The sequence below is a fragment of the Kogia breviceps genome, chromosome 17 (genome assembly GCF_026419965.1).
Source record: "Kogia breviceps isolate mKogBre1 chromosome 17, mKogBre1 haplotype 1, whole genome shotgun sequence".
Lineage (NCBI taxonomy): Eukaryota > Metazoa > Chordata > Mammalia > Artiodactyla > Physeteridae > Kogia > Kogia breviceps.
In genome coordinates, this window is record NC_081326.1 from 60,182,118 (window position 1) to 60,200,273 (window position 18,156).

At 35.7% G+C, this 18,156-nt stretch overlaps 1 protein-coding gene across 14 annotated transcripts in view; it reads left to right on the forward strand.

The window, feature by feature from the left end:
• MTBP (MDM2 binding protein) overlaps positions 1 to 18,156 on the forward strand; it is a 237,345-nt gene that overhangs the window by 53,524 nt on the left and 165,665 nt on the right. For 8 of the 14 annotated variants that reach the window (XR_010837358.1, XR_010837356.1, XR_010837359.1 and 5 more), the window contains 3 exons: positions 2,883 to 3,021; positions 9,195 to 9,350; positions 12,364 to 12,459. Coding sequence is in view for 5 of the 14 variants with exons in the window: in XM_059043445.2 (XP_058899428.1) it covers positions 2,883 to 3,021; positions 9,195 to 9,350; positions 12,364 to 12,459 (391 nt within the window). In the remaining 9 variants the exon portion in view is untranslated. The remainder of the gene's footprint in view (positions 1 to 2,882; positions 3,022 to 9,194; positions 9,351 to 12,363; positions 12,460 to 18,156) is intronic. The other 6 variants (XR_010837361.1, XR_010837363.1, XR_010837360.1 and 3 more) reach the window with 1 other exon arrangement.

Consider the following 18,156-nt stretch of genomic DNA (forward strand, 5'->3'; position numbering starts at 1 on the left):
TATGCCAAATGTGATATCTGAACTCAAAAAACAGTGTCCTTTATTTTACCTGGGGCTGTTGGGGCACGTAAACACTGCATAAATGACTTCTGGATAAAGGATAAGATCACAATTTTCTTATTTCAAATACTTTAATAAGAATCTTCTAGTGTACGTTTATAATTCTTGCCTTATTAATAAACACAATCTACCAATTATAATCTTTTCTTGGCGATTCATTAATATTTTGAAATGTAAGGCTATCGTGGCCTGTATTCATTAGCCACATACTGTTATCTGAAATATTACTTTCCTTTTTGTTTGCTGTAATTTGTGATTTTGTAGGGCAGTTTTGAGTCCTTACTTCCCTTTTGTATCGCTTCCATTTCTTTGTTTCACCTGTAAAGTAAAACACTGTTTTAAAATGAAGTGGTACGGCTTCCCCAGTGGTCCAGTGGCTAAGACTCCGTGCTCCCAATGTAGGGGGCCTGGGTTCGATCCCAGGTCAGGGAACTAGATCCCAAATGCCACAAGTAAGAGTTTGCATGCTGCAAATAAAGATCCCGCGTGCTGCAACTAAGACCCAGTGCAGCCAAATAAATAAATATTTTTTAAAAATAAATACAAATAAATAAAATGAAGCAGTGTATTTGGTTTCTCAGAGGCTCCTTTTGTGGTTTTTGGTTGTCAGCATGGCCCAGTATCCTGCTTGCCACATAATTAAAATATTGTATTTCATTTTATTGGAAGAATTATATTAAGTTATTCCCCAAAAGACATGATACATACGAATGTTTGCCTATCCATTCCTTAATATTTAGCCTGTGTCACTTATATTTATGTAGATTGTATAGTCAAAGTTAATAATTAATTATATTGTAATATTTAGGAATAATGAATGTTAACTTTTATTTAAAATGGCTTGTATTCTTTTTGTTTGTTTGTTTTTGTTTTTTTTTGTGTGTGTGTGTGTGTGTGTTTTTGTTTTTTTGTGGTACGTGGGCCTCTCACTGTTGTGGCCTCTCCTGTTGCGGAGCACAGGCTCTGGATGCGCAGGCTCAGTGGCCATGGCTCACGGGCCCAGCCGCTCCGCGGCATGTGGGATCCTCCCGGACCAGGGCACGAACCCGTGTGCCCTGCATCGGCAGGTGGACTCTCAACCACTGCGCCACCAGGGAAGCCCTTTTTTTTTTTTTTTTTTTTTTTTTTTTTGCATAAAATGGCTTGTATTCTTTTGTGAACACAGCCTGTAACTGTTCAGAACTGCTAATGATTTTTTTCTTTATACTTTTTTTGAAAAGCCATGCCAACATTATAAAGTAGATTATTTCATCATAAAGGTCATTATTCTATAAAATAGTATTTCACCACCCTTATTAAGAAATGGGAAGTGCTATATTTGGATGGTGTTTGGGGCAGTCCAGTATAGGCATTAAAAATATTTTAAGCTATTTGACTAAATAGTTTAATAAGTAAAGGGAAAATAGTATGCAGTTGGCTTCTGTTTTCCTTTATGATTAATTTTTTTCTTTTTTGTTCAAAAATTTCTTACCAAATCCTTATCACTTTGTAGGACCACAAAGTATAGAATGGGTATTTTTGTCAGGGTTGATGGTTAGTCAAATGTCCAGTATTTTCAGTAAATTTATTAGTGTGTAATAGTTCAAACAATTTAAAACACCAGATAGTTTTTGAATCCAAAAAGTAGTACACTTAGTAATTTTGCCAGTGTTAAAACAGTTGGGATGTACTCATAATTTATGATGAGAATGGAAGGTGTCCCTGTATGTTTTTGATGAGAATTGCAGTTATCAACAATCTCAGTGTTAGTTCATTGCAGCATACTGGCTGGAAAGATAAGCACACCCGTACATATAATATTTTATTAGTAGTAAAATAACATTTAACGTTAGCAATTTACTTGAAAATGTGTATGTTAAGGCATCTTGCACTAATACATAATGAGAATTATTTCTAAAGTAACCTTTACCTGGAAACATCAGTGGTATTACTGTACTTTTGAGAATGAGGTAATCTCTCTCTCTCTTTTTTTTTTTTTTAAAGATTCTCACTTTTTAAAATATAAATTTATTTAATTTTTGGCTGTGTTTTGATTTTTGTTGCTGTGCACAGGCTTTCTCTAGTTGCAGCAAGTGGGGGCTACTCTTCGTTGCGGTGCGCGGGCTTCTCATTGCAGTGGCTTCTCTTGTTGCGGAGCACAGTCTCTAGGAACACGGGCTTCGGTAGTTGTGGCATGCGGGCTCAGTAGTTGTGGCTCGCGGGCTCAAGAGCACAGGCTCAGTAGTTGTGGCGCATGGGCTCTAGAGCGCAGGCTCAGTAGTTGTGGCGCACGGGCTTAGTTGTTCTGCAGCATGTGGGATCTTCCTGGACCAGGGCTTGAACCTGTGTTCCCTGCATTGGCAGGCGGATTCTTAACCACTGCGCCACAAGGGAAGTCCGATAGTCTGTTTTAAAGATATGAATTTCTCAGGTTACTGATGATAATTCCTCTGTAGTATGGAAATCACATAATATATCTAGTATATTCTCTACAGAGTTGTCTCCTTTCCATTTAGAACTAATTTCACAAAAATAATAAAGTTATGCTTTCATTCCATATGAGTTTTTACAGTGCTAATTCATCTTCTGAATTCTAGCTCATAACTTTTATTATGAGGAGATAGTAAAATAAAGCTTAATACTGATTTTTTTTTTTCATTTCCAAAAAACTTTTCTATGGTATTTTGCACAGTTCAGGCCATCAGAGATATCCTTAATAAATGCCTGAGGTAAGTACTGTACCATTAATCCAGTTTGCCTTTGTACACACACACACACACGATATATGTATGTATCTATGTACATTTTTATATAGCAAAATTCAGTATGTTAATACTTTTCAGTACTTACATATTTCTCTTCAGATTCCAATCCAGTGGAACCTATTTCTTCAAGTCTAGTGGAAACCAATCCTCTGGAGTGGCCAGAAAGGCATGTTCTTCAAAATTTGGAAACTTTTGAAAAAGCTAAACAAAAAATGAGGTAATATTTAAATAGCTCAGTATTTTTTAATGACTTTTAACATCTTAATCCTTGTATTTATGAGATATTAGTAGTTTATGGTTTTATTATAAAAGAAATATATGCTTACTATAAATCCATAGATAGATAGATAGAGCACTACAGAGTAGTGTGTCCAGGAAATGCTCTTTTTCTTCTACCTTCTACTTGTACTTCCTAGGTGTACATAATCACAGTTAACATTTTAGTGGATGGCCTTCCAGACCATCTTCCATAGATACACACAGGTATATGAATATGTAAGAAAAATTTAAACCATACAGGAACGTGTAAAATGAAGTAAATGTACTCTTCTTCTTTGAGCTATTTTAAACTCTTCCTGTTTTACATTTTTATGTTTGTATAGTATCTATTATTAACTATCCCTAAGAGGCAGAGTTTATTTTTGTTTTGTTTTTGGTTCAGTACATAGTCGGCGCTCAGTACATAATTGTTGAGAGGTAGAATAATGGAATAAAGAGAAGGAATTTGGCTCTGTTGCATTGCCCTCCTCCAACTCACTTCCCCCAAATCACATTTTTATCTTTAGATCCTCTGCTGATAACATTTATGACTTGCTGTGACTTGCTATAACAACATTTTGTTCATAGACGTCAACAAATGTATTGAGTACCAACTACGTGTCAGGCTCTCCTCTTAGAGGAGTAAGTAACCAGACAAGTAAATATAATACTTATAAATTACTCTATGTGTAATGAATGAAACACAGGGACTGAAGGAGAGTAATTTACTTGCTGTGGGTGTGGAGAGATGAGGTGGATGGTCAGGGATGGCTCCCTGAGGAGGTTACATTGGAGCTGAGACCTAATGGATAAATGGGTGAAGCACATTCAGTCACACAGGACTTTATAGGTTTTCATACAGACTCTGGATTATATTGTAAGTGCATTGGTAAGCTTTTGATGGATTTTATACCAAAGAGTGACGTGATCTGATTTTGCAAAATAACTTTTACTCTTTCGTGGCGAATAGATTGTAGGAGGAGGATACTAGGAACAGACAGATCAGTTGGGTGGCTTTTTCTGTAGGCTGAGAGATAACTTTGATTTCTAACTAGAGTAGTAGTGGAGAACAAGTTTGGGATATATTTTGGTGCTTAGCTGGGAAAAAAAAAACCTTCCTGTGATGGACTGGATGTGGAGGAGAGGAAAAGAGAGGCATCCAAGACAGTTTAGATTTCTGGCTTGAACAGCATGTGAGTGGTGTTCTCACTTATAGTTTGGGGAAGATTGGTGAGAAGTTGGAGTAAGAACAGATTTGGGGAGAAAAATCGAGAGTTCTGCTTTAAGGATGCTAAGTTTGCTCTATGGCTTATGCAAGTGGACATGTTAAGTGGATCGGAGGAGAAATCTGAAAGTCATTTTGGAGTTATCATTAAAAGGGTTTTTTAAAATACGTGCTAGTGGATGAGATCACTTGGTGAGACCATGTAGAAAAAGGAGAGAGGGCTTAAGACCATTCCTTGAAGGTCTCTTAACGTTTATAGGTCAGGAGGAAAATGACAATCTAGAAAGAAGATTGAGAAAAGGACAGGTTACCCATAAAAGAACTTGCATTTCTTGCCCATGATTATTTATTTTTTTCTAAATGTCTATTTATTTGTGTTTTTTTTTTTGTATTGGGTCTTTGTTGCTGTGCGTGGGCTTTCTCTAGTTGTGGTGAGCGGGGTTACTCTTCGTTGCGGTGCGTGGGCTTTTCATTGTGGTGGCTTCTCTTGTTGCAGAGCACACGCTCTGGGTGCAGGGGCTTCAGTAGTCGCGGCACTTGGGTTCTAGAGCGCAGGCTCAGTAGTTGTGGCTCATGGGCTTAGTTGCTCCGCAGCATGTGAGCTCTTCCGGGACCAGGTCTCGAACCCATGTCCCCTGCATTGGCAGGCAGCTTCTTAACCACTGCGCCACAGGAAAGCCCACCCGTGAATTTTAGATTGTATATTTTAACTTCCCATTGTGAAAGGGGAGGAAATTAACATCCCTACTTCTCTTCACCTTTTATCCTTCTTCTTCCTCTGGCACCTTATGTTATTTGCAGTAGACAATTTTTTTTTTTTTCTTGAAGTCATTTTTCTTGCACCTCTCTGACTTGCTACTCTGATTTGGACTGACCCTTTCTACCTGCACAACTGTTATCCTGGTATTTCTTTTGAATACATTTCTAAATTAGAACTGCATTTTCCTGGATCTTGTATCTTAATGAGAAGTCTGATGCAACATGGGTTTTTGTTCCTTAATAGGTATTTTACCCTGTCTGGAACTTGTAGAATTTTCTATTTTACATAATGTTCTGAAATTACATGAGGCCATCATGGTGTGAACTATTTTGGTCTCAAGCCTTTTGTCTGTTTTTCAGCTCTGGGAGAAGCGAGAATTGTACCATTGAACCACCAATGCCTTACGGCTCTGGGAAATATTCTTCTATTATTTCTTTAATAGTATTCTTCCTTCTGTTTTCTTTTTTTTTTCTTTCTTCTCTGTAATATCTGTTTTAACTAATTTTATATGTCCTGGATTGATTTTTCATTCAAATTTGATTCTTCTCTCAATAATCCATCTTTTCATCTTTTCTGCTCTACATTCTAAGATACTTCCTTGACCTTTACTTTCATCTTTTCTATTAAATTTTTGGCAGCCATTTTTAAAATTCCTAATAATTCTTTTTTGTTATCTACCCTAGTTTTTTCATAGCTACCTGTTCTTTTATTTATTTATTTTTTGCGTTATGCAGGCCTCTCACTGTTGTGGCCTCTCCCGTTGCGGAGCACAGGCTCTGGACACACAGGCCCAGCGGCCGTGGCTCACGGGCCCAGCCACTCTGCAGCATGTGGGATCTTTCCGGACCAGGGTACGAACCCGTGTCCCCTGCATTGGCAGGTGGACTCTCAACCACTGCGCCACCAGGGAAGCCCTACCTGTTCTTTTAATAATGAGAATTGAGAAGATACTATAAGGATATTAATTGGAATTTTCTTTTAACTTGTTTTATCTGTTCCTTAAATGATTCGTTCAATCTGTTTTATTTGCTCCTCTGGTGTTTTTCTCTTAGGTGTAGTTCTTTAGTGTCTGGTGGCCCTTGAGTGTTCATAGCTAAGAATTTAGTACTAGGCTATGTTATATTGGTAGTTGCATACATTTTCTCTCTATATGTGTAGTCCTGTTCCCTACCTGCTCACACCTGAATTAATGCTGGGGGAGGGGAGATATAGGGCCCCCGGGGGTATCAAAAGGCAAGTAGCTTTGGTCCTTTACCCATAACTAAAATAAGGGGGCTTTATTCTGGGGGCTCCACCACTAACAGTAAGACAGGCACATAGTTCTGGATTTCATAGTTTCGGTTTTTGACTTGGAGGCAAAAGCATGGGGATAAGATGTGGTGTGGGAGGGTCGTACTAGAACAAGAGTTCTAGTAGAGTTCTGAAAATATGTCACCTGATTTCTGCCCATTGCCACTCCGAGCTCAAGTTTAGAGTCCCTCTGTGGCTTTGTGGGATGGAAAAAAGAAGACATGTTCTACCTTTTTTGTAGGTTTCTCTCCGATTCTTGTTCAGGCTCTTGTTCTAGTTTATTCCTGAAATTCATTGAACTCTTTGGTCCACTGTTTTTCCTTCTTCCTTTTTTCAACCCTATTATAGACTTAGTGCCCAATACTTCAACACTGTGATTTTTATTTGTTTGAGTGGAAAGGTTAATGTGTATGTTTAATCTACCATCTTGAACTAGAAGAAGCTTGCTTGTCATTTAAGTCTAGTTCAAATAGCACCTTTCTCTTAAGACTTTGATAAATGATGCAGTTAAAAAACTGTGTTATTACTTCTTTCATGAAACTTTTTTTATTGTACCTTTTCTACCTCATTCTACATTGGTGTATTTATCTCTCTTCACTCTCCTCACCTTCTTTCTCCTACTTCAAGTCATACCTCTACACAGTTGAGAGCAGTGATGATGAGTCTGTAAATTATCATCAGTGAACTGTTTTTTTAGTACCTTACAATGATAATTGCAGAATAAATGCTCAATCAGTATTTGTAGATACTTCAAAATATGGGAAGATACCATCAAATTCTTGGCTGGGGACAAAAGTTATGTTATATATTTTCATAATTTGTTTTGTGTTAAAGCAGGTTCAGCTGGAGAATACAGGACCATTACATAGTGAAATTTAAAAGTCATGAGAATTTGGTTTTAGACAAACTCAGTCACCTGTTGTGTGACTTTGTTGCCTCATCTTTAAGATGGGGATAACAATCCCAGTTCTACTCCAAAGTTGTGAAAATTTAATGAGATAATGTATGAAAAAATACTTTGTAAGCTTGAAAACACTAAACAAAGTATTGTCAGTATTTTTTGTTTTGTTTTTAACCTAAGACATATCTTGATAGTATAATTCATCACAAACTGGGCTTTTAAATTGCTCTGATATTCTTGTGTCCTGGGTTCTATGTAAATGCAAAGTATACATTTCCCCATTGCAACTGGCTTATAAAATGATTGAGCATAATATTCATTAAGATTTTGTGAGTCACTATTAGAGAATGACCATACAGAAATTAAATTAAACTCATAATGTAGTTCCTGCCCTCCTGGAGTATAAAGTTCAGAGAAAATATTTGAGTGTTTTTCTGTTTGACTATTTTTATTAGATTTATATTTTCAATTTAAAAATAAAGGGAGGGCTTCCCTGGTGGCACAGTGGTTGGGAGTCCACTTGCCAATGCAAGGGATATGGGTTCAAGCCCTGGTCCGGGAAGATCCCACATGCCATGGAGCAGCTAAACCTGTGCACCACAACTACTGAGCCTGCGCTCTAAAGCCTGCAAGCCACAACTGCCGAGCCCATGTGCCACAACTACTGAAGCCCACACGCGTAGAGCCCGTGCTCCTCAACAAGAGAAGCCACTGCAGTGGGAAGCCCGTGCACTGCAATGAAGAGTAGCCCCCACTCGCCGCAACTGGGGAAAACCCACGCACAGCAACAAAGACCCAGTGCAGCCAAGAATGAATAATTAATAAATAAATAAATAAATAAAAGTAAATAGGAAGAGGAAAGAGGCAGTGTCATCATGTTTAGAAATATAAGTCTGAAGCCATAATGTCAACATTTTAATCATAAAATTATCAGTAAAAATGCTTGATTTGAGTGATTAATCAGGAAATAGTTGAATTAATATAAATTCAGGATATTAATGTTCTGTGTAGGTATTGAAAGATTTTATTTTTGCTTTGGGGACAGAGTAATGTCATGATCTGTGACTCAGTGCTTGATAAAACCTTTAGCATTCTCTGAAACTATTTTCCTCTTTCCTGTTTTTAAAATTTTTTGGAACTTTTTGGGTTCGTAGAGTTGTAGAGTAGAACTAGTACCTAATTCAGAGTCAGTCTAGTTCTGACTCTGTCATTTTAAATAGATTGTCACCCTGGGTCTGTAAGGCACTATTGTGTGTTAGTGTCTTTATATGAAAAGTAGGAACAATGATTATTTTTTAGGCTTAGTATGATAAGAATTTTACAAAGTTCTTATTTTCAGGTGTTAATTTCATTTTGAGATAAGACCTATCTTTTTTTCAAGGAAATTTGTATTAAGAATATATTGTATGTAAAATAGTTTGAAAAGTATAAAGTCCTGCATATATTTCAGGTATAATAATGATTCAGTGCTTATTCATAATGCCATAATCATGGCTAGAAGAGACCTTGGAGAAATTTCTGATTACCATCTCATTTCATAGTGTGCTTCAAGTAATCTTTCAAGTTCATAGATAATTGCAACCTTCAGTCTCTGCCCTCAAAATTTACAATATTGTGAGGTTTTGGAACATACAAGAGAGTTTAGATTTAAATTTTATAGAATTGATGACTTTACACTACTAAATAATTAATCATCTATAAAGAATATAATTATGTTTATTTTAGTTAAGTAGTAGCATTGTTGACATGGTAACTGCAAGTTTTACTGTGACCTACAGATTTTTAAAAATATACTTTGATACAAAGTGATTTGCAATGACTTTATTTTCTTTCTTAAATGTGTAGATCTTCAGTTTTTTTGTGTGTATTTTTCTGGTTTCTGCTCATAGCAGCTTTTCCTGACCATGGTGAATTCTAATCCACTTTTAATAAATCTACATCACATTTTTTTCTCAGAACTTGTTCATTACCTCGTTCATCTGAACAGTTACTGGGACACAAAGAGGGTCCACGGGATTCAGTCACATTATTGGATGCTAAAGAATTGCTGAAATTCTTTACCTCAGATGGACTACCAATTGGAGATCTTCAACCTTTACAGATTCAAAAAGGGTAAGTTATAAACTTACAATTTCAACTAATTTTTTTAACATCTTTGTTGGAGTATAATTGCTTTACAATGGTGTGTTAGTTTCTGCTTTATAACAAAGTGAATCAGTTATACATATACATATGTTCCCATATATCTCTTCCCTCTTGTGTCTCCCTCCCTCCCACCCTCCCTATCCCACCCCTCTAGGTGGTCACAAAGCACGAGCTGATCTCCCTGTGCTATGCGGCTGCTTCCCACTAGCTATCTATTTTACATTTGGTAGTGTCTATATGTCCATGCCACAACTAATTTTTAAGGAATCATTTAAAAAACACATTGCATCTCATTTCTCCAGTTAATGACACTTTGACAAATTCTACAAGTTTGAGCCCAGCATTTATCAATTGGCCTTAATCCTCACATATTACCTTAGCCAAATGTCCTACTGTTTTGTAGTATTGAATATAAGGGAAACAGGAATCATAAAAGCAACCTCAGCATATTTCTCTTAGAAATCAGCTTCTACTTTGTATACAGATGGCAATACTTTTTAAGAAAAAAATTGTAATTTGACTTGCAAATATTTTAAAAAATTCTTTTTTGTATCACACTCTAGTTTTGATTTTGCCACTACTTACCGTGATACTGTCAGTTATGTCTAATAGCAAAAAGGACAGCCTTTCAACTGAAGAGAATGGGGAAGTGTAATAAAAATGCTTTCAAAACTATACTGTTACCAAGGAAGAACTCAGTGTCTACATGAATAATTTACAACTAATTTGACTTCCAAGACAACTTCCACTAAGTTACTAATTAATAAATTCTGGATGTTACTGAAGTTTACTTAATTACAGATAAAATTATGGCATAATATACTTGTGAGATTTGAATAATTTGTTCACTACCCCAATTTCTTTTTGCTAATCCATTATTCTGAGAACCTTCCAAAGGACCTTAAAAATTATAGAACATTTTGATTACTTTTTTGAAGCTTGTTTTGGCAAATATTGAATTTAAGGGTTAATTTTGGAAAGGATTTATTTGGAGATAGTTGTCTCCCCAAACTAATGTTACAGCATATTGCCTTTATGTGTGTGTTCACTAAAGAGAGAGAGAGATGGGGAGCAACTTTGAAAACATGAGGATCTTAATAATTTGGAGTCTTAATGACTTAATGATCTTAATGACATAAAAATAGTGTGATTTTAGAGTAATTTTCATTTTCTCATAGCTTTGAGAGATTGATATCTTTTTTGTGGGAGTCAAGAAAGGGAAGAACTATGTACACATTTTCATCTGTTTAGTTATTGGATTACTGTCCTTCCAAATCATTAAACATGAACTGGCAGAGTCAGATGGGTTTACCAAAACTGATTATGTAGGTTGTACTCTTTTTGACCAGAATGTCTTTCTAGCTGCAATGTCTAGGGGAGATGCTATTAATTCTTTCTGTAGTTTACCAGTGATTTATTTAGGGAAGTTTGCTATAATTCCTTGGTGTTAGTAAAGAACTGTGTCATTATCAAATATATCTCCTATTAAAATAAAAGTTGAAGGATGAGCTTTCATGGTAATGAATCAAGGACCTGCAGACTTTTATTAAATGTCTGCCCGTAGAAGGAACCACCTGAAATGCAATATTAAGTTAAACAAAGTACAGGAGTGACTCCTATATATACACCAGAGGAATATTAAACATTGACAAAATACATATGTATTACAGTGTTTCCTTTAGAAAGAACAAGGTGTGAGTAAAATTAAAGAAAAATAGATAGAGCTGCTGAGAGATTAAAATAAGAAATGGAAGACAACATGGCAAAGGAAAGAAGTGAAATGCTAGGTACCTAAATAGTTTGATATTACAAAATTATTCACTTTAATAATTAGTCATCAAAATACTGGGATCATTGCAATTTATTCATGTTACTTTATGCAGAACTGTTTAAATGGATGCATTGAATATAAATTCTGGTTTTTGGGATTCATTAACTTGAATATGTCTTACATTTTAATGTAATAATTTCAAGTGCTTATCTTAGTACTCGAGATCATTTTTAATTTTCGGTGGCATATGGGCAATTTTCGTTACTAAAGCCAAGGGGGGGAAATGTGATAGCCAATTTATTCATGGTACTCTACTGTCTACTTGTTTTTATGTATACCATTTCTAAGTCTTCTGAATTCAAGCCCCTGGTATTTCATTCTGCCTATTAACTGTGTAAAGACCACTTGTATAATTCTCCCATTCCCATCTAACCTGTTCTGAGCTTTCGGAACATGATTCAGTTCATTGGAACAGTACCTCCCAACTCAGGCAGAGAAGGAGAGCACTTATTAGAACAACTAGGAGAACTTAACCTAATTGCAGCAGACTTCTTCCTGAGATTTTGAGGTACCCCTGCAGGTCTGGGTGTGGAGGGGTAGAGCATGAATATTTTATGTAAGCTCACCACATGATTAGTTCCAACATACCTGCTGATTGGAAACTTACTTCAGAAGAAGAACTGAAATCAGCAGTTAGTCTTTTTATCCTCTGATATTTAAAAGGTCACTGATTCTTAAAGTAGGTGTCAAAATGACTACATTCCCAGGCAAAGAAAAATCTGGATTCCCCATGTGGTTATAGGAGGAAGTAAATACTTCTTTTGTCACTAAAGATTGGAGTTTGACTTTATTCCCCTGGAAGAAAGAATTTAGCTAAATTCATAAACATTTTCCTACACCAAGAAAAAAATATTCTTCAGGAATAATGCTGTTTCTTGAACTTCCACTAGAAATCATTGTCTATTCTTGATTTAACCATTTCTCAGAATAGCTTTGTGAAGTAAGTAGTATGGTAACTTCTGAAACTTGGGACACAGAAAATGTAAGTGACAAAACCCATAGGCTTAACCTCACTTCATTTCCTTCTTTGTCCCATATGAGATCCAGTTACAGAGAAGGAAGTCAAATTTCCTTGTTTAGACAGTTTCTTGAACTTTCTCTTTGTCACTAAATAAACTTTAAATACAAATGAAAAACTTTTTATTTCAGGGAAAAGACTTTTGTCCTGACACCAGAACTTAGTCCTCGGAAACTTCGGGGTTTACCTTTTGAAAAAGCCTCAGTATGTCATTATCATGGAATTGAGTGAGTTTTTTATTTTCACTTTACTCTTCTGTGTGTTGTTGATGTAGCTTATCTTATGTGAGTGTGAAGAGTGACTGTAATAAAATGATACAAATTGGGACAGAGAAGCAAAGAGACAGTATGTCAAAAAAACCTCAAAAAACTAAGCAGTACATACACAAATAATTTGGCTTCTGTTGGAAAAAAGTTATGTGATGATTAATCAGTTTTGCATTTAAACATCCTATTATTAGTTACTAGGTATTTTAGTCAAAATTATTTTAGTCCCTACATTGTAAATGCATATTTATACTACTGGTCACATTAATATTCCCTGGTCATTGTAATTGCTCAGAAACTATTAGATAAAATGCATTCTCATTTGCAACATGTTAATTGTGTGTACATTTTAATGGAATTTTAATTGACCAGATGAATGAAATTTCAAAGGATTCTCTTGCTTAGAGGTATTAGGAGTTCCGGAGGAAATGTGCACATGTACCATTTTCACCAGGACAAGAAATGGAATGATGGAGATAATGTATTTTAGGTTAAATTTGCAAGACCTTCGTGACAACAGGTCATTCTAGGAATGTTTAGGTTCCTTGTTATGCTTAAATAGGATTTATTTTATTTAAACAATATGTAAAGTTATGCCAAATTTGGTACTAGAAGCAAAAATTTTTGGTTACTTTATTTTTGAGCATCAAAATTAAACTCCCCGTTAAAGTCAGGTGCAAGAAAAAGATACCTGCTCTGACCAATTTTTTCTTTTTAATCATTTTTCTGTATGTTCTAGCCAATCAGTTAAAATAAGGAAAACTAAAGAGTTTAAAAGAGTTACATGTAGTAAAACAGATACCAAAAGAAGGTTTTTTTGTATTTGCTTTTTGTTTTGCAGAGAAGAGACCTGAAAGACTTAGAAGTAGTAGAATTTGTAAGGTGGCCAGTTATAAAATACATATAAAAGACACTAGTTTTCCTTTAAACTAGCCATGTCCAGTTTTTAACAGGATGAAAATGATCCCATTCAAAATAGCAGATAAAATCATAAATATCAGAAGTATTCTTGTAAGAAATGTAGAATGGGAAAATTTACAAATAATATGTATTAGGGGACATAAAAGCAATATTGATTACTTAGGGGAAACATGCCTTGTTTCTCTGTGGGAAGATCCTGTGTTATAAAGGTGTTAATTCTCCTGAAATCAGTGTAAACATTTAATACAATTCTTGTCAACTTTGAACCTTTTGATGAAATAATTCTATAATTTATCTGGTAAGAAGTCTCCTCTCTTTTGTTTAAAGAATGAGATAAATTGTATCGTATTACTAGAAAATTTTGTTATAAAGCTGTTGTAATTACAATGTGGGGCTGGACCTAAGTAGAAATTCCAAGGAAAAAGCAAGAATACATGATAACATGATCTGACAGAAAAAGAATTTCAAATCAGAGGGCAAAAGAAAAATGTTCCGTAGATAGTAGTGAGAATGTTGATTAAGTGTTCAAAAAAAATAAATCCGTTTGAAATGATTCTTTGTTCACGCCAAATATCAAAATAAATTGCAGATGTATTAAGAATTAAAAGTGGAAAAACTGTGAAAGTAAAGAACTAGCATAAAATGTAGGAGAAAATCTGTTTTAGCAGAGGAAGAAATCAAAAAAGAGTGATAGATTTGTCCTAATTTTTAAAACAGCAATGTCAGTTATCAAGAGAAACAAGATTAAAAGTATGGATTAAGCTGAGGAAAATATTTTTTTGAACATAAATGAGAAGGTAAATTTTCTTTGTAATTAAAGAATGCTTACAAATCAATAAGAAAATGAGATAAATGCCCCTATGGAAGAGTTTGCAACATCTTAAACCATTTGTTTTTGAAACAGGACATAAATATGGCCAATACACATGAAGAGTTGTTTTCTTCACCAGTCAGCTTTTAAAATTTACATTAAGAATGTAAATTGAAACAACAGTGAGAATCCTTTTCACCCATAAAATCATGGTGGAGGTAAAGGGACATGAATAAGCCAGCTTGGAGTATAAATTGTTACAACCTGTCTGGGGGGCTGCTCAGTAATCTACCAAAAGCCATGCTATTGTTTATAATATCAGATTGATTAACTTCACTTAATGATAAAATTAGCGTTTACACTGAAAGTTATTAGGCAAGGGTATTTTTCACAGTGTTATTTAAAATAAGAAACATTGGAAATAATGTCTAACTGTAGGAGGTTGGTTAAATAAATTATAGTGCATTCATAAAATAAAATTCTGTGCAGCCACCAGAATGGTTAAAATAAAAGACCAGTAAGTGTTGACAAACGTGTGGCACCATCAGAACCCTTGAACATTTTTGGTGGAAGTATAACGTGATTTATCTGCTTCAGAAAAGGATCTGGCAGGTTCTTATTAAACTCAACATACTCAGACTCCCTGGCCTAGCATTTCTAATAGTCATTTTCCTAAGAGAAGTGAAAACCTAACACCACAAAAAGACTGGTAAAAGAACCCACAGAACAGTTTTATTCGTAATACCCACAACCTGGAAATAGCCTTACGTGTATGTACATCAATGGGAGAATAGATAAATTAACTGGTATGTATATACAAAGCAGTACTACTCAATAATAACAAGGAACAACGTATGTATACATGCAACAACATTGAACTTCTGTCTGTCTGAGTATGAAAAAAACAGTTGAAATAAGAATTTGAGGACTTTAAAAAGGGAAATTGCCTGCCCTTATAAGCAAATAAACAAATTTAGCCGTGACTCCATTTTCCTTACTGTAAATTTAATCTGGGGCCATTGAGATCAAACTAAGAAAGCTGCAGGAGGTGAGCACAGTGAATCCAGAAACATGCTTATTTTCAGGATTTGGGTTTACAGTGTGAGGGCCTCTTCCCGTTAAACGTAGATTATGTTTCTACTTGAAGCAAAGTTGAAGTGAAATTTCAAAGTAAATATGACACTGCAAAGAATGTTCTCTCTTCTTACATTGCCGTGAGCCTTTGGAATCCTTGAGCTTTTCCTCTACTCAAACATAAGGACTATTTGGAAGAAATATATAAACTGCTCAAGTGCAGATCAATGTTTACTTAAGGCAAAATGAAATCTATCCACAGTTGACTTGTTTTTCACTTCTCTCTCCTATCCTGGAGTGTTAAGATACCATTGATTGTAAGATGCACCATTTTCTTTAACGACAAATTGAATTCCACTGTCAGGCTGTGAGAGTCAGTTGGCCACACCAGCCTCCTGTTGCTCTGAACTTTCTTTCATGTATTCCGAGAGATTTGGCAGTTTTTCCAGCTTTCATCGGCATTGCTTGGTGTGTGCTAGGCAGTATCTTGCCTTTTTTGTAGTTATAGGACAATGATAGCTTCATCTTCTGATAGGTATTTTTCTTTCTTTGGACACATAAAGCATTTGGTTATTGTTTTGCAAAAAAATGTGGAACTGTACTCATTCATCCAACAGTGAATATTTACTTCACTATTATCAAATACGCACCCTGCTACTCTGTTTCTGTTCCTTTCTTATTTACAAAGTCACTTTTTGTTTTGATGCCAAATCATAGTAAAATCACTTTGAAGACATTTTAAATGACAATTGAAGTCAGTATGCACAGTGCACATAATTCAGTTGGAAGCATGACATTATGAACAGCTGTGATCAAGAGATGTTAAAAAATAATAAAATAAATTTTTAAAAAAGATGTTAAAACTGGAAGGAAAAATCTGCATCTTAGAATCAAAATCTTAGAGTAGAAAAAAATATGCATGTGGAGTCAAACTAATCATTATTTTTCTCTGAAAAATTTCCTGGAAACCAATCAGGAATTACGTTTCCTCTAAACCAATCAAGAATTACATTTCCTCTCTCCTAGAACTTTTCCTTAACATTCATGGTTCTTAGTGGTATTCTAGATACTGTCAATCACTCAGGATAGAAATAGGACTCATCAGTAATCCTTAGGGTTGGGGCTGATTTTTAATGAAATGTGTTTTATTAAACAGCAGACTAGAGAAAGAATGTTAGAGAATTGAGAGACCTAGGTTCTAGTCACTCTTCTGCCACCAGTTAACAGTATAACTTAGGAGCTCAGCTTTTCCTCCTGTTAAATTAAACTGTTGGTTTATATCAGATATTTTTCAGTCCTAGCTGCACTTTAGAATCACCTCGGTGGCTTTTAAAAAAAATGTCCAAGACTGATTCCAACCCCAGACCAATTAAATCAGAAACTCTGGGCATCAGTATTTCATAAAAACTCTTCAGATGATTCTAATGTTCAGCCATGGGTTGACCCCTGAGTAAGATGACCCTTACACTTTACATCAGACTCTGAAGTCACCAACCTGGGTCTGAATCCTGGCTGTGCTACATATCATCAGCATACCTTAAGATTTGCTGTCGTAGAAAATAAAACCACTGATGATGACGATGGTGATGATAATAGCAGCAACTTACATTTATTGACTGCTTTGCTTGCATGTTCCTGGCACTGTTTCTTGAGTGCTTATGTGTACCCGTTCATGATCCTCACCATAACTCTTTGAGATAACTGCTATGAATCTTACCTTGGAGAAGAGGCAGCAGTAGCATAGATAAACTTAAGTAGTTTGGCCATGTTCACACAGTGGTAGAGCTGGATTTAAATCCAGAGATTCTGGCTCTCGAGTCTATACTCTTAGAAATCAAATATGTGTCACAAGGGAAAGAGAAAACCTCCGTCAGGCAATCAGGTTGGGGTAATGATACACTCCTTGAGTGTTGAACTAAAAGCTTATAGACCCAAAGTTCTGACTCTAAGGAACTTCTTAGAATTTTACAAGTAAAGAGGACAGATAACAGAAAAAGGTTTTAATGTTTAAAGTCCTATCATCTTATATGTGAAACTGTTTCCTTGATGTAGAAGGGGAGAATGTGAAGGGTATTCCAAGGTCACACATCTCGTTGATGATTTTCTTGATATGCTTATTTGTTGTACTTAACAACATGGGATTTCTTTTTATTTTTTTAAGCCTTATCAAAGCATTTATTTATTTATTATTTTTATTTATTTTTTGGCTCTGTTAGGTCTTAGTTGCAGCACGCGGGATCTCCATTGAGGCATGTGGGATCTTTCGTTGCAGCACAGGCTCTTTGTTGCGGCGCATGGGCTTCTCCCTAGTTGCGTGCAGGCTCTAGGGTGCGTGGGCTCTGTAGTTTGCGACACGCGGGCTCTCTAGTTGAGGTGCGAGCTCAATAGTTGTGGCTCGTGGGCTTAGTTGCCCTGCAGCATGTGGGATCTTAGTTCCCTTACCAGGGATAGAACCCGCATCCCCTGCATTGTAAGGCGGATTCTTTACCACTGGACCACCAGGGAAGTCCCTAAGATGGGATTTCTTTAAGTCCAGAAGCATTCACTGATCGAACATCTCATTGATGTCTTAAATCAGATTTAGCTAGAAACCAAATGCACACACAGCCGAAGTGTTTGAAGGAAAATTTGTCAGTCAGTAAGGTGGAAATGAGTTTCAAAGGAAAATTTCATAATGTTCTGAGCTGTGTTTGGTGAGCCAGTTTAGAATGCCTTTATACCCTGTTAATCTTTGTGTTGAAAATAAACTTGTTCTTTCTAACAGAAGTCAGCATTTCATGTCATTACATATCAGCCATGCTGAGGAATCAGAGGTTGGTAGAGATTTAAAAAGTATCAAAAGAGCAACTTTA